The 15,103-nt window shown below is 37.8% G+C and overlaps 1 protein-coding gene across 2 annotated transcripts in view; it reads left to right on the top strand.

Moving 5' to 3' along the window:
• The window catches only part of glra1 (glycine receptor, alpha 1), a 57,193-nt gene extending 47,515 nt beyond the window's left edge, over positions 1–9,678 (top strand). For both annotated transcript variants that reach the window (XM_035407448.1, XM_035407449.1), the window contains one exon: positions 4,809–9,678. In XM_035407448.1, coding sequence (XP_035263339.1) covers positions 4,809–5,096 — 288 coding nt within the window. In that variant the 3' untranslated portion in view covers positions 5,097–9,678. The remainder of the gene's footprint in view (positions 1–4,808) is intronic.
• The last annotated feature ends 5,425 nt before the right edge of the window (positions 9,679–15,103 follow it).

Below are 15,103 nucleotides of genomic sequence, written 5' to 3'. Positions count from 1 at the left end.
AAAAAAAAAAAAAAATTAATCCCAACTCCCATTCTTGCAATCCTCAAATTCCTCTAGTTGCCTGTAATGGGTGAAGGTTTATTAGTCTACAATCCCTAGGCTCCAGGTCAATGCAGAAATGCTGACAAGCAAATGCTTATCCTAATGGCGGCATACACCCACAGCTTAAGGGACAGAGCAGCGGTACTAAATCCAACTGTCAGTTATAAATAACCATGGTACACATTCAGTATCACTCTCAAAAGTTTCTTGAGATTGCAGTTAACACCCAGTGGAATGATGTAGTTAAGTATTAGGCTGTAATTATTAAAATGATTAAAATGATGATTACTTCCTAAACCCCCGCACCCCCTTGAGAACTGGGTTTTTTTAGAAGGAAACCTGAAACATGATCTGAATCCAGTATGCCAATGACTGTGGTCTGTGCATAAAATGATATTTGCAAAAACAAAATAATTGAAAATGCATTGCATATGGATTCAGCTGAGTTTTACTAACAACGTTTATATTTTGCATGTTATGTGTGTTTCTGAAGAAATTCAGTTTAAGCAGTTTAATTAAGGGTAGTACAACAGTGTCTAACAGTGTAGATTACCACTCTGGTTGTCCAGTTCAATCACCTTTATTTCACTCTGCTGGCTGAATGATATGTGCATATACATATTTAAAGAAGCATGCAGATGGCCTTTAAAATTCAACATTATTATTTGCCATTTTCTAGATCCCAGCACCAGCATTTCATCAGTTCTTAATCAGCAACCTTTGGAAGTTGTCTCTCGGAACTGCATTGACATTACCATTTAAGCACATCCAGAATAAATCCCTTCCTTCCCTACACTCCTTCCTCCCCTAATTAAATTGGTGGTGGGGGGGGGGGGGGGGGGGGGTCCCAGAGGACAACTACACAATTTTTAGTTACCTCCTTGGCAACTGACCTTTTCAAAATGAACGGCTTCGGCCACTGCTGATAGCCAGCTTGGAAAAAAGGTACAGAAAAACACATTAGAACTCCTAGAAGCTATCGTTCAACTGACTGCTGTGGATATTGACACACGTATCCCGCTATTATTAAAGCACATTAGTCTTTTTTTTTTTTTTTTGCCTGACTTCCCTCAAAAGAGAGATTGGTCTCAAGCAAAAGAATAGTGCCTCTAGCTCTCTCTATTGGTCAGTGTTAAGAAATGCAGGCTTCCAATCAATTGGTTAAACAGGATGGTGTGGAAGAGGACCAAACACAAGCAGTTAACATTAATTAAATATTGCAGAAATTAACATTTATATTGGCAAAATGAAAGCTTTTAATCTTCCCTATGTGAAAATCGTAATAAAATGGACTGCAGAATAAAAATGTTACACTTGAATAATTGCATGAATTAAACAGCATTGAACTAAATAAATTTCGGTGGGGAAAAAAATCTATTCATGACTTCTTGCCCATGTGCAGAATGAAATAAATAAGTGGTAATATAATGAGAGAATCAACAGGGAAATGTGTTATTGTGGAAAATGCAGTAAATATACAGGAGATATACTGAGGATGTGAACACATCCTCAGATCCCCCTGGAAATGAGACAGCCATCATCTCAGAATAACAATGACGTGTTTCAAAATAGTGTGCTCTGTATTTGGCAGGTTCTATTTATGTCCCATCTAGAAAGGTTTAGACAGGACACAAATGAGGAAACCTAGTTGATCTTGATCAGGAATGCAGCTGTTTTTTTTTTTTTTTTTTTTTTTTGTGTGTGTGTGTTTGTTTTTTTTTGTTTTTTTTTTTTGTCTGCTTCTCGATATCCTTTGTTGTCAGAATATTTGCTTCTAGATATCCTTTTTTTTCTTTTGCAACATTTTGCAACAGAAATCCAGGGACATATTAGTGACTAGGTAAAATCACATGACCTCTTGGCTCCATTTTCTGTTGAACAGTGTTGAACAATGACAAGAGCTCATTAGAGAAAGGCCCTTGATTGATTAATCAGCTCATTAGAGAATACTGCTACTTCAGGGTAGACTTTCACAAGACTTTTCTTTTTTTCCCCTTGAAGTCATAATCTGGGTTGTCACACTGTGTAAGAGGCACTAATGATTACAAGGAAGGATGACTGGGGTTGAGGGAACAGAAATGTTTTACAGTAGCAGAATGCTATGTTGATTCCTCAGCAAATCTATCTGCTCAATATCAATATATTTTTGTTATTGTTTTTGATATTAGGGTTTATTATAAATTACATAACTTGTATGTTCAAACACTATTGCTATACGCTAGATATACTGCAAGAACTGAATCAGGTTAAGTTCCTTATTCAAGGATATAACTGTGTATATTTGAGTAGCTTAGATGACCTCAGTCTCATAAACACACTGTAAAATATTCACTGTTAAATCAAATCTTACAGTGTAAAAATTTGGTCCCTATGGGACTAGTGTAGAATTAACTCATTTTACTCAGCACTATTCTACACTAAGCTAGGCCTCATTCAAACATATTTTCAATGTGGGGCCAATATCTTGAATTCAGCAGCCTCCTCTAACAGTTTTTGTTATGTGTGTTTAGTAGAAAACAATGAAAAAAAGAGACCAAAAATACAAAAAAAACTCAAGGCTATCACACACATGAGTGTCTAAGGTACAACACACTCTCTCTTTCTCAATACAACTCCCTAAACCCAGAAAAATGGCCTCGGGAAAAGAATACTTATGAAATATGGCAGATTAGAAGACATTGATTTTTCTAATTTACTCTGCATGCCCATTGCCACAGCACACTTATCACTGTCATTGGTTTCACATTAGAAAAAAAATAAATAAAAACAGTTTAATATTTCATATCCTGTTGAGTCTTGGTACGTGCTTCGGGGAGGAAGGAATGCATTAGGAAAATAAATATATTTGCTGGGCATATTGTTCTATGTAACACAAGACAAAGCCATATTTCATGTCAAAATTATAATGGTAATAACCGAAGATGTGTTATGACAGAGAGGATGAAACAGGTATGGCACCCAGCAAACAGAATTATGCTTTTCGTCAGTTTCTATACATGGGGCGCCAGACGGCTTGCATGACCAACGTGTTTTGAGAATTTAAGGGAGAGGCACGAAACTATTTCTCATTACGGAGCCTTTTAATCTTTCCCATTAATCAAATCCGCGCAGTAAAAGATATAAATGCATCAATCACGAGCGAAAACGTGATGGATGAAAGAGCCAAGAGGTCTGGGGGAACAGCGTTCGACGCTGCCTCTCTCAGACTTGCAAATGGAAGAGTGATCTGCATTCTGATGGCCGGCGGCGAATTGCTTTCTGCGAGCCGCTTGAAGGGCACGGCTCGATTCCTCCGCCGTTCTCCTGCTATTTTTCTCCCGCACACAATACAGAGCGGGAGTCGTGACTTCCGCAGTGCATTAATGGGTGAGTTCTTAATTAGGAGGGGTGTGGGGGGGGGGGGGGGGTGATGAATCGGGTCTGGATGATGCGGGGGTAATTCGAGGAGAAGGCGAACGGCACCTTTGTCCCTCTTTGCCGAGCCTCGTCACGTCTCAGGCCGGGAGCATTAATCATTCGGTGGGGGAATAAAGTGGAGCATCCGTAATAGGGTACAAATGGCGATTCGGTCCCTCTGAAGGACAGGCGAAGGTCAGAGTCTCCCCTAATCAGATCTACGTACAATCTACGCAGACATAGGGAGGAGGGGAACCCTGGTTTCCCTGCTCTATTTTTGCGTGTTCTCGTACTCAACCTCACTACCCCCACCACCACCCCTGCACATTAACGGTTATAAATGGGGAGGCATAAAGACAAGGACGGAAAGAGGACAGGGAATCTAAAAATGGCTGTTTGTTGCTAAAGGAGGTAGCTCTTAATTTAGTAAATGTCAGCTCCCTCCTTTTTTTTCTTTCTCCTATCTCAGAAATGTGATGTGAGTTTAAAGAGCAGAGGTCCGGATCGTGTGTGGAGGAGCGCCCAATGCAGCAACCATAAAAAACCTTTATGTCCAGAAATATTATTCTATGCAGAAATGCAATTAACTTTATGTCATTTGGGTTATGATATAGATACATGTTCAGCGAACAATCGTATAAAATGTTGAAGCTCAAAACATTTGTTAATGGAAAGAATGAAAGTGCAAAGGAGAAAAATAACTGTCCATCTATTGAACAAAACTAATCTTATGCTTGTTTCAGCTGACAAATATTTTCTGGTAAACGCTTCCAATCCATTCACTTCTACTTTGCCAGACACAATTAATGTAGCTTTTGGTTTTGATTAAGGTTCTTACCTCAAACATGAGACGATTAATCAATCCTACCTGTTTGCATGGCTTTTTTTCATCTTATTTTAATCACAGTATTGATGTGGATAGTCTGATCAGGCCAATTAGCTGGTATAATGTTCTAAGAACAAACCTCTAATGCTACAGGATGTTGTTTCTTTGCATACTGAAACTTAGCCTAGCCCCTACAGCAAATTTACTCAATTACAGTCCTGGCAGATTGGTTTCCAGCAGGTTCTTCAATTCACTTTGATGCACTCCTGCTATGAGAACTTGGGAGAGAGAGCAAATACATTCAATAAATGAGTGGTATCAGGTGTTTAAGTGCCTGGCTGAAATGAAAGCTTGAAGTCTGTGTAGCCCTTCAGGACTAGGATGTACGAGAGGGATGGCGGTGCTGCATTTATGGCCTAGCGTGAGCCCCGCTCTTCACTGCGCGCGGCTCTTAAATGTGTGTGAAGGAGCGAGGAGCCGGGAGGTGTTAAATAGATAATGGCTTCTCGATCCCTGACAGATTGAATATTGCGCTGTGTTGCAGGAGGACGAGGCTGGGGAGGGCCGTTTCAGCTTCGCCGCCTATGGCATGGGCCCAGCTTGCCTGCAGGCCAAGGATGGCATGGCCATCAAGGGCAACAACAACAACGCCCCCGCCTCCGCCAACCCGGCGGAGAAGACCGTGGAGGAGATGCGCAAGCTCTTCATCGGCCGCGCCAAGAGAATCGACACGGTTTCCCGCGTGGCCTTCCCCCTCGTCTTCCTCATTTTCAATATTTTCTACTGGATCATATACAAGATAATACGCAGCGAAGACGTGCATAAGCAGTAAACACTGAAGAGAGGAAAACACAGCCTGTCCGCCTCCCCCCCCTCGACCCGCCCACCTCGCCGTCTGTCCCCTCCCCTCCTGCTCCGCCTTCGTCCACGCTCATTTGCTTTCCAGTGGCAATTCCTTGGCAGAGGTATTTATCAATATTTATCGTGGGGTTTTACTTTTTCTTCTTCTTTTCCTCCCCTTTTTTTCCTGAATAATCCGGACTTGTGCAATAGCAATGCAGTAAAATGCATGAAATATGAATGTGGCAATATATTTACAAAAGAAAATTTTAAAAAAGTAAATATTAGACTTACAAAACACTGAAGAACTTCTAACCTGGTGGGAGAAAAAAATGTATCTGAAGTGAAGGAGATGCTCTTCCAAGACAAACCCTGCTTTACAAGAATAAAAAGGGCAAAACCTACAGCACTGTAATATAGTACATATAAAGTATTTCTTCAAGGCAAGTCTATTGGAAATAGAGGATTTTTAAAGATTCTGAGGCAGGTTGGCGCTTCCAACAATAAAGTGATGCAAAAGACGACTGGTCGCGTGTCATATATATATATATATATATAAATTTGCTTCAATATGTGTATCATGAGCACTTGTCAATGCTTTCCCCCAATCCCCGGCCAAAACTGCAAAGATTTTGTGGGTTTGGGTGGATGAGATCAGTAACAAGATGGAGCCTTGATGAATGTTGATCAAACATACTGTTCATTATAGCAGTTGTCTATGTACGTGTTTGGCCATTCTTACTTTTATTTATTGCTGTGCCAAGTTACATCGTGTGTGTGTGCGTGTGTGTGTGTGTGTGTGGGTGGGTGTGTGTGTGCGCGAGTGTATGTGTGTGTTGAAACACTCTACATTTGCAGTCCATCCTTGTTTTGATTTATGCATTCATCTGAAGTAACATTGCTAAGCAGTATTTAAGGATCATTTCCCGCTTCTTACGAAGTATTAAAAAGAGGAAGCAAGAATATTTCTCCTAATTAAATTCCAAAATATATTTACAAAATATACTAGCTATTTTCACTCATAACTGTAGTTTAGTACCTTTTAATGCTTGTTCACCTCTTATAACATTCTGTATCTGAGAGCCTAGGTCATGATTTGCAATCTCCAAAATGGTAACTCACTGAAAAACAAAAAAATAATAATTGTTGTCCATTTCTGTATCTATTTGTATAACATAAATGTACCTCATCCGCTCATTGTGATGATCAGTATATAGGCTTACATGCACAAATGTACAATCCCTTATGAAAAAGAAATCTTGTGTTGACATGTATGATGTGTAAGTTGTGTATATAAAGAAATGGTTTAACACAAAAAATAAAACATAGTATCAATGTAATATATTTTGAACATAAAAAGTGTATCCAGAATAGAACAGACCACTTAACATGCATAGATATAAAATACTTCATTAATTCATGTTGGAAAATGGTGCAGTGGTCAATAATAATAATAATAATTGTGAAAAAAAAAATTCTGTTTTAAGTCACATTAAAAATACTTAACACATTTGATGTTTATGTTAAACAGGAGGCTTGTCAAAAAAGCTATAGACAAAACCCTGCAAAGACAACTCTTTCATACAATTAAGGCTGTGTCTGGTTAGATGGTAACCTCCTGACAATTTCAGAATTGGCCCCAAATGCAAAATGCACTTTTTTCTGAATGGGGCCGCTTGGAAAAAGAAGCAAAATTCCATATAGTATCTGTCTTGAGACCTTTTTTTTTACAGCCAGAGGACACAAACCATTGCATTTCTTTTTTCATAAGGGATTACTATGCAATTACTGATATATATATATATATATAAATATGCAATTATTTTCTGTGTCTGTGAATCTGTTCCATTTCACTTACATTGCATACAATAAATACACTAGTATTTAGTAACTATTGGTCTGAAGAACATTAATGATGATCATATCCAGATACAGAATGGTTTATACAAAGTTGTGTGCTTCATGTTGATTTTCCGTAAAAGATTGAGGAGTAAACCCTCTGATTAAATATGTGTGCCACCACTGGCCTTTCGTTTCACGATCGGAACACAATAGCTTTTCCCAACACTATTTTGTAAGTGTATTCTCTTAAATCCTCTGATCATTGATGAGACAAATTTTACTTATGTTTATCTATGCATGGCAAATTTATGCAATATTATATTTCCAATTTTTTGGCTATTTTGTTTATAAGCTTACATTTTTGGCCTTTTTACATTGCAATGCACTCTGCATAAATCTCATTATACCAGAGAGTATACAGTTTATACAATACCACCATAGTTCAGTACTATAAAATGTTGTCCTTACTTGTTTTCAGTCAGTTCAGTCTCATTGTAATCGTTTAAACATGATTTTATACAGTTGTCATGTGCAGGGACCTACCATTTGCCAAATTCTGTTTTGAAGTGGTTGTTTTCACCTGGCTTATTTGTAAAACCAAAGAATTATTTTCACTAAGTTGTTATCATTGTCTTCCTAGCTTGATATTGCAAGATAGAATAGGAAAATGCTACACTTGTAAGACAAATATAAATATTTTTCTTTACCGATTCTGTTTGCTTTCATTTTGTATATTTTTATCAATATTTATGTCTTCCATGTTTCACATAAATATAACTGAGCCTTGGTCTCTCCTGTTGTTCTAAAACAATCTATTTATCTTAACTGAATTTTTCTGAAATATATATTTTTCTTTCTTCTTCACCTTATCTGCCAGCATCTCTTGCAATGTGTCACCATCTGAAAGACAATACCTGTGATGTTTTAGTTGAAACCTAGCTAGAAAAAGAACATCTATTGTAAGTAACACTATGGTTGTACAATTTGGGTAAAACTATCGATATGTGCATTCAATAACTGTTCCACAAGAAAGTAAAACATTTTGTGGGTAATTTATTGCTGCACCAAAACTCAAATTGCCATTTGACACTGTTGCAGTGTTGCTCTGTTAGATGGATTATTCACATTTGCACTGTCATGTGACCATGAAAAAAGCACAGTTTGTGCCTAACATTGTGTTCAATATTCAGAAAATTTTGCATTTCACTCCAACCAATCCATTTATTCATTCCAGAACAGTGGTGGATTGTTCCCATGCACTGACCTATTATAAAAGCATACATATCAATAGTATTTTTCTAGTCAAATGTCTCCCCTGAACACTTAAGTAGCAGTTCAGCAGCTGAAACAATGGAAATGAAAGTGTTTGTGTGTGTGTGTGTGTGTGTGTGTGTTAGTGTGTGTGTGGGCATGTATTACTATCTTTGTGATAGCCAAATGTCCCCACAAAGATAGGAAGATAAGGAAAATTACACAAGGTGGGGACCTTTTGCTGGTCCCCACAAGTTCAAGAGGCTGTTTTAGGGTTAGGATTTAGGATTAGGGCTAGGATTACAATTAGGTTAAGGTTAGGGTTAAGGTTAGGCATGTAGTGGTTGAGGTTAGGGTTAGGGGTAGAGGTTACAGAATGAATGTAATTCAATGGGAAGTCCTCACAAGTATAGCAATACGAACATATGTGTGTGTGTTGGGGTGGACAGTGATATTCATGCTGCACGTGTGTATCCAGCACACCTGCATATATTCATGCAGACACACAAAGGTAACTACTAATTCTCTATGCCTCTGACCTGTGTCAGTTAACAGTTATTAGTCTTAATGCCTGACATATTCTGTGAAGCATTCTAGAACTTATCTAAACATGCATACACAAACACACACACACACACACACACACACAAACCACAAAGATAGTTTTTGCTTATCACTAAACTATAGATCTACTGTCACACTGCAAACAAGTATTGAGCTATTCAGACTGAGTAAATTAAGACAGAATGACCCAATTTAAGACAAATAATCACTATTTTCATGGGAAGAAAGATTTTGCAATATAAAATGTGGACTCCATACACATTATCATGTGAAAGCAAAAGAGATTAACTCACGCTCATTTAAAGTTAATATTATTTCCTCTTTATGTGCCAGGTTTTGTTTGACAGTTTCTCTGGTGTTCATTTCCTCATGATATCATTACAGATGCAGCTCTACTATGGGGGTAAACATGTTTCTAATTACAAATTAATATACTTCAGTACCCTCCACTACATATCTGGTCTTTGAACTAAAGCTGAATAAGATAAAAAGTGATGAAGCATTCATTACTGAATTAAATTCTGTTGAAAAGTTTTTTTTTTTTTTTTTTTGCACAACTTGGTATGGCCTTAATTTTCTTGTTTTTTTTTTCTTTGTTTTTTTTTTTGCTTATATTGTGTGGCACAGAGTGCAGATGTTAATTTGCAAATCACCGTAATCCAAGTGTGCACTTTGGAGCTGGCAAAGTTACGCAAGTCCTCTTTGTTTTATCTTTTCAATTTATAAATTTGAAAAACACTGTATATTTTGCATGGATAGAATATTAACGTTGGCAGATATTTTTTGGCTTGTACAAAAATGTGAGCAATTTGAAGAAAAAAGGAATGTAAAATTTCTGCTGTATCTGTATATAACTAAACATTGAATTATGTCATAATGCTAATTCTAATTACAATTAAAGGTTTTCTGAAAAAACACTTGTTTCTGAACATTGTGAAGGTTGCTTGGAGTTGGACTATAATTATTATCTTATTTTATTTGTTTTGCTGGTCAATTCAAAGAGCTTTGTGTAATCATAATACACTTAAATTCCACAAAAAAATCACAGTTCTATATTGTATTTACTCAAAGAATAACTAGTGAAAGCCCATGAGCAAAACATTTTCTTCTGAATTGTATGGTTATATGTACGAATCACTGTAATTGTATGACTTATGATGCATATGTTATAAAAATAATGTATATATTGTACACACACACCAATGGCCTTTTCATTGAAGAGAGCCCACATTTTCCAATATATGATGTATTTTTGTTTAATTTTATTTTTGCTAATTCAGATGCATACATAATCCTTTGTAATGTGTTTATATAAGTGTTTAGTCTGAAGAAAATATTATATTCCGCTTAATTGATGCTGTCATAATATTAATGAATAGTCCTAACAACAGAGCATACTCTTGTTGTTGTTTTCTGTTCTTGTATTTCCTACATAATAACTGTGTAAACATCCATAGAAACACATACACACACACACACACACACACACACACCAAGTAACTAGTAAACATTTAGTATGTTAAATGTAGCAGTTATGGTGGCAACTATGAAGAAACACACATGTGTACACAAACAATCACACACTTGCACACACACACACACACACGTTCCTAAAAATGCAGGGCCATAATGGAATAACATGTAAATGTGTGCGCAAGTAATCTAAAACTATACACAATATGACCCTGTAAAAATAGCTGGTTATAACATTACCTAAGCTTTTACCAATATTGCAAGATTTTAGAATTCCTTACACTGTTCAATTAGGAGATACCTGTACATTTCTACATTTCACATGTGAAAACCAAAAAATAAATAAAGGCAGTATGGCAACCATAACACAGGGTTCAATGCCAATATTGCAACATTGGGCACTGGTATGAGAGTGATGCATATAATACAACTACGGAAGACAATGTGAAATGAAAATTGGGTATCTATTTTCCTTTTACAAAAAATGGCATAAGAAACTTGTAATTGTAGTTAAGGAAGGCTGGAGCAGAATGAATACGTGTTTCAGTATGTCTTTTTAGCATTTGATGAATATTTCAGTTTTCTTCTTGTGTGTGCCATGAGACTGTGAAATGTAATATCTATTTTAAAATATAACATGTAAACACAGCACTGTTTTACACATTAAGAATCATGTTTTGTAACATACACAAACAACACCAAAAGGAGAAAATATCCAGTAGTCAACCAATACCAGGAAACTAAAATGACTTATATCAAACTGCCTTGAATATTTTCCGCATCCCTTTCATATTAATTAGTGGGGGTCAGCCGCTCAGTAAGGTTGCTAAAAATGAAATACAACTTGAAGGCAACCAGCCTAAAAAACATGACAATGTTCCATCTTTCCAAGTATAGCTGCATACATTAAATTGATGAATGTCACAGTTATTTTGGTCATTTAGGCCCCATTTGAATCTGCACTGCACTAAACCTTGTCTGACATAACCAGACACGTGGACTGCTTGTTTTGTGATGCAGGTGCTAGAAACATCATATATGTTTGCTGTACTTTGCTTAACGTTTTTCTCTTAGTTGACAACAGTTATCGTGCAGTTAGACCGAATAGAGGCCTCAGTCAGGGCAATTACACCAAAGGGTGACATTTCAGCCCGGTGACCTAGGCACTCCAACTGGCACAATTAAGCATACTAAAGTGCTCTCTGCTCTCATCCTTTCTTCTGAAAAGCCTTTGGCTAGCCAGAAGCAGTGGGATCTTCTCTGCTTGACATGACAATGTAAATCCCTTCAGTTACAGAGCTCTCCTAAATTTGGCACGCAAATTATGATTTAGGCTTGCGTACTTCAAAGGACTGGCTCAGTCTATTTACCCCCCACTCCATCGGCCCCACAGCATGCTGCACTGGGACTACAAGTACATTACAGCTGACATCTAAAATCCACCTCAGGGGAGAACCCAGCCAAACATGAAGGCTTTGACAGAGTTTTTTTTTCTTCACTCAGTGAATGAAATATGAATATTTGCTTCACTGGCTAAACCCGGGCTGCCCGATGAGTTTGCGTGACAAGCCAAATCCGCCAAGAACCACCCCCTCTGCAAACAAAGAAGAAAATAATTCTCACTTCAACGGCAAATATTCAATGTCAATTGAGAAAAAGAAACAAGTGTGTATGAATCAAAACACTCTGCCTTACTCAGGATCCCAGAGGGACAATGACAGCCTGTGCGACAAATCCAGCCAATGTGTTCCAGGGTCTTGGGTGGAGGGCCTGGGGCGTGGGGATGGGTCTTCCAGCTGGGGAGCCGTATGCTCAGAGGGCTATTGCCAACTGTAGCTGGACATCTCGGGTCCACATGGGCCACAGGGTGCAGACTGAAAAATGTAATGAAATATATAACCCCAAGAGCTGAGGCGGCATACTAATACTAATACATACTAATACTTGTGCACAGCCACCTGCTGGCTGCCTCTGTCCTTGATGACATTCTGAGAACATTAGCATTTACTCTCCAGCATATTTTGTGGGCTGTGGCAATGAATCAAGAAAATACATTTTATGCCAGCATAATTCATGAAAAGATAATTAACACAAAAATAAATCTGTCATTAAAATTTAATTTAACTCTAAGGAGGCTGTTTTCTCTCTAATGAAGGTAATTAGGGAAAGTCATCATATGTCATACGTCACTGCACATTTGTTAGGAGGAATTTTATACAGTATATGAATGGAAGTGACCTGATGAGTTTCTACAACATCAAGCCATCTTGTCTTGATGCCTGGATCATAGGAATCTGGTAGGGTGTTTTAACAGTGTAGCCAGAGGTGAATGGGAAAAGACAGGGTCAAGATTAGGGGAGGGCAAGGAGAGCTCTATCCGTTTTGGGATGTCACACCAATTTCTGCTTTTCGTTATTCATTAGCTGAATCAATCATGTCTAATCAGACATTTAGCAGATTTTATTGAAAAGTTGATGAAAAGCTGCTGTCTGCCTTTGTGTTCCTATATAGAGCTCTAATCTACAAGTGAACCAGCATTGGTTTTTTAGAGCTAATCGGCTTACTGAGCCAGGGCAATTTGTGGAAACAAAAACCTGCACATACTGTACACTGGCCCTCCAGGAATAGAATTAGTCACCCCTGCTATAGCCTCATGCTGCATTTGTGGTGAAGTGGAAAATTATAGAAATCAGAAATAATGTCAATTTATGATTCGTTAAACATTCACTACATTAAATGAATTATCAGACAAATAAGTGATTCATTGATGGAATATGTTATACTGCTAATTTTAGTTATGGACACACTTACTGTAGGCCTGTGATTGGTTTTACAAGTTGTAGAAGTGTCTCAGTAATCTGTGACCCAGAGCCATCTCTGCCCTCCCTCTGTGATATGAGCCAGTTGCTCAGGGTATGAAAGAGAGTTGTGATATTTTGTCTGAGCACACACTTCCTGCTTGACTGCCTTATGACATACACCATGGTGTTTCGGGTCTCATGAAATATAACGTTTTTTATTATTTTTGATCATAGTTTGATTAAACTATCTTTCCAAGAAGTCTGAGTCTGACTCTGGATAAGTTTGCACCTGAAGTCTTAGGCTTTACCGAGGTCTTTAAACTGATAAGGATGAGTGAGAGGAGATTCAGGTAAGGCTCGTCTGTCTAAATTATTTGCTTTAAACTGTGACCAAGTCACAGAGAGCTCGGCATTGGCTCTAGGGTTTACAGAGAGCTTGGTATTAGCTCTGGGATTTCTATGGTCTGTAGAATCATTTTGATTTGATTCTGGCTGGAACTGAATATAGCTATCAAACTCAAGCTGCATTCCTGAGTGGGCACTTGAACTGATCATTCAAGGAAGGGAAATGCAGTATGTATTGCTGGCAATTTGTCTGGTCACCTTTCTAAACAAATAAACCTCTCTTGATTTGAATTGGTGTAGTCATTTTAAAGTAAGAGAGTGAATTTAAAATTCAATTCATATTGGTTGTATATGAGCCACTTGCTTGATTGCTACTGCTTGCTACAAAGGGAGTTGTTGGGAGAACAAAGGGAAATATCCTGAAAAGTAATATGACAAAAAATAAGTTAGTAGCACTATTGTTGCAAGATTGGTGCATGAGACTAAAAAGCTAGAAGTTGAAATGCAAATGCTAAAGGTTGGGTTCAAGCCAATGTGGAGTGTAAATGGCTGACTGAAGAAGTAAGTAATAAAGAAAAAAGGGAGAAAGTATAGTGACATGCATGCACAATAGATTGTTGATGCCTTTAGCACCATACATTGTAGCATTATGTTGTGATTTGCATGAAAAGCAACAGAAAAGGTCAATGGGAATTCTGCAGGGAGATGATAAGTCCTTTGGATATACTTAGGTTTTGCAAAAAACATGGTGACTACTTAGACAGTATAGACAATGTATGCTCAATTAATCCTGATGTTGTGCTGAACTTGGCAATGAACACCATGAATGTAACTATGAGAGATAAGAAGCAGACAACCTTGCCCACTATCAGTGACTGGAGCAATCCCTTTCTTGGGGAAACAAGCCGATAGAGCTGCCCAAGAACAAAAAAGCAAAAGAACAGAGCGTTCAGTCTAAGGTGAAATTGCTTGCAGCACATACTCAAACATTCCCGGGACAGAAGGGAGGTTTTAAATCCAAGTATCAGGGGAAAGGGAGAAGAGGTAATGGCCCATCCCCACAGACAGACCTGTACCATATTTGTGGACAGTTAGGTCATTGAGCCAAAGGTTGCCTAGTTAAGAAGTTCAGAATTTTCAACCAAGACTACAGGCTCCCCCTGCTGTTGCTGATCACCCTGATCCTCAGAGTGGAAAGAACTGACTGATGCCCTACAAGGCCAGGAATAGGGGTTTTCTGGCCCCAGTAAACACAGGAAATGCAGATTTACATCTGTATCTTAAGCTCAGCTGAAGAGGCCAGATTGATATTTTTCTGGAAGTTACAAAATTTTGGGTGGGTCTTAATAAAAGTAGGTAACATTTTCGGTGTGGACATTTTGTCTAAATTAGAAGCTAAAGTGTCATTGTCAGTGAATGAATTGAAAATTAATAATGTTGACCCCATACCCATTGTTCCAATAAAGACAAAGAGAAAATAAATTTGCCTTGTAATTGTGGAATATTTTGAAAAGAATTGAAGACAAAACTTGATGTTGGAAGTTGTCCAATAACCCTTGTCTGAATTTCAGGCCTTATTACAAACCAGTGAGACAATGAAGGGGCATGGAAACTGCAGCAAATATTGATTGTGCAGACATAAGCCATCAGTAATTTTACTGTACTGTGATATTAAAATTGCTAAATTTTAATGTCACATAAAATCAGTTACAACACTTGAAAA

Source organism: Anguilla anguilla, chromosome 3 (assembly GCF_013347855.1).
Source record: "Anguilla anguilla isolate fAngAng1 chromosome 3, fAngAng1.pri, whole genome shotgun sequence".
Classification (NCBI taxonomy): Eukaryota; Metazoa; Chordata; class Actinopteri; order Anguilliformes; family Anguillidae; genus Anguilla; species Anguilla anguilla.
Note: the sequence above shows the minus strand (reverse complement) of the source record. Positions and strands in the feature narration are given on the sequence as shown.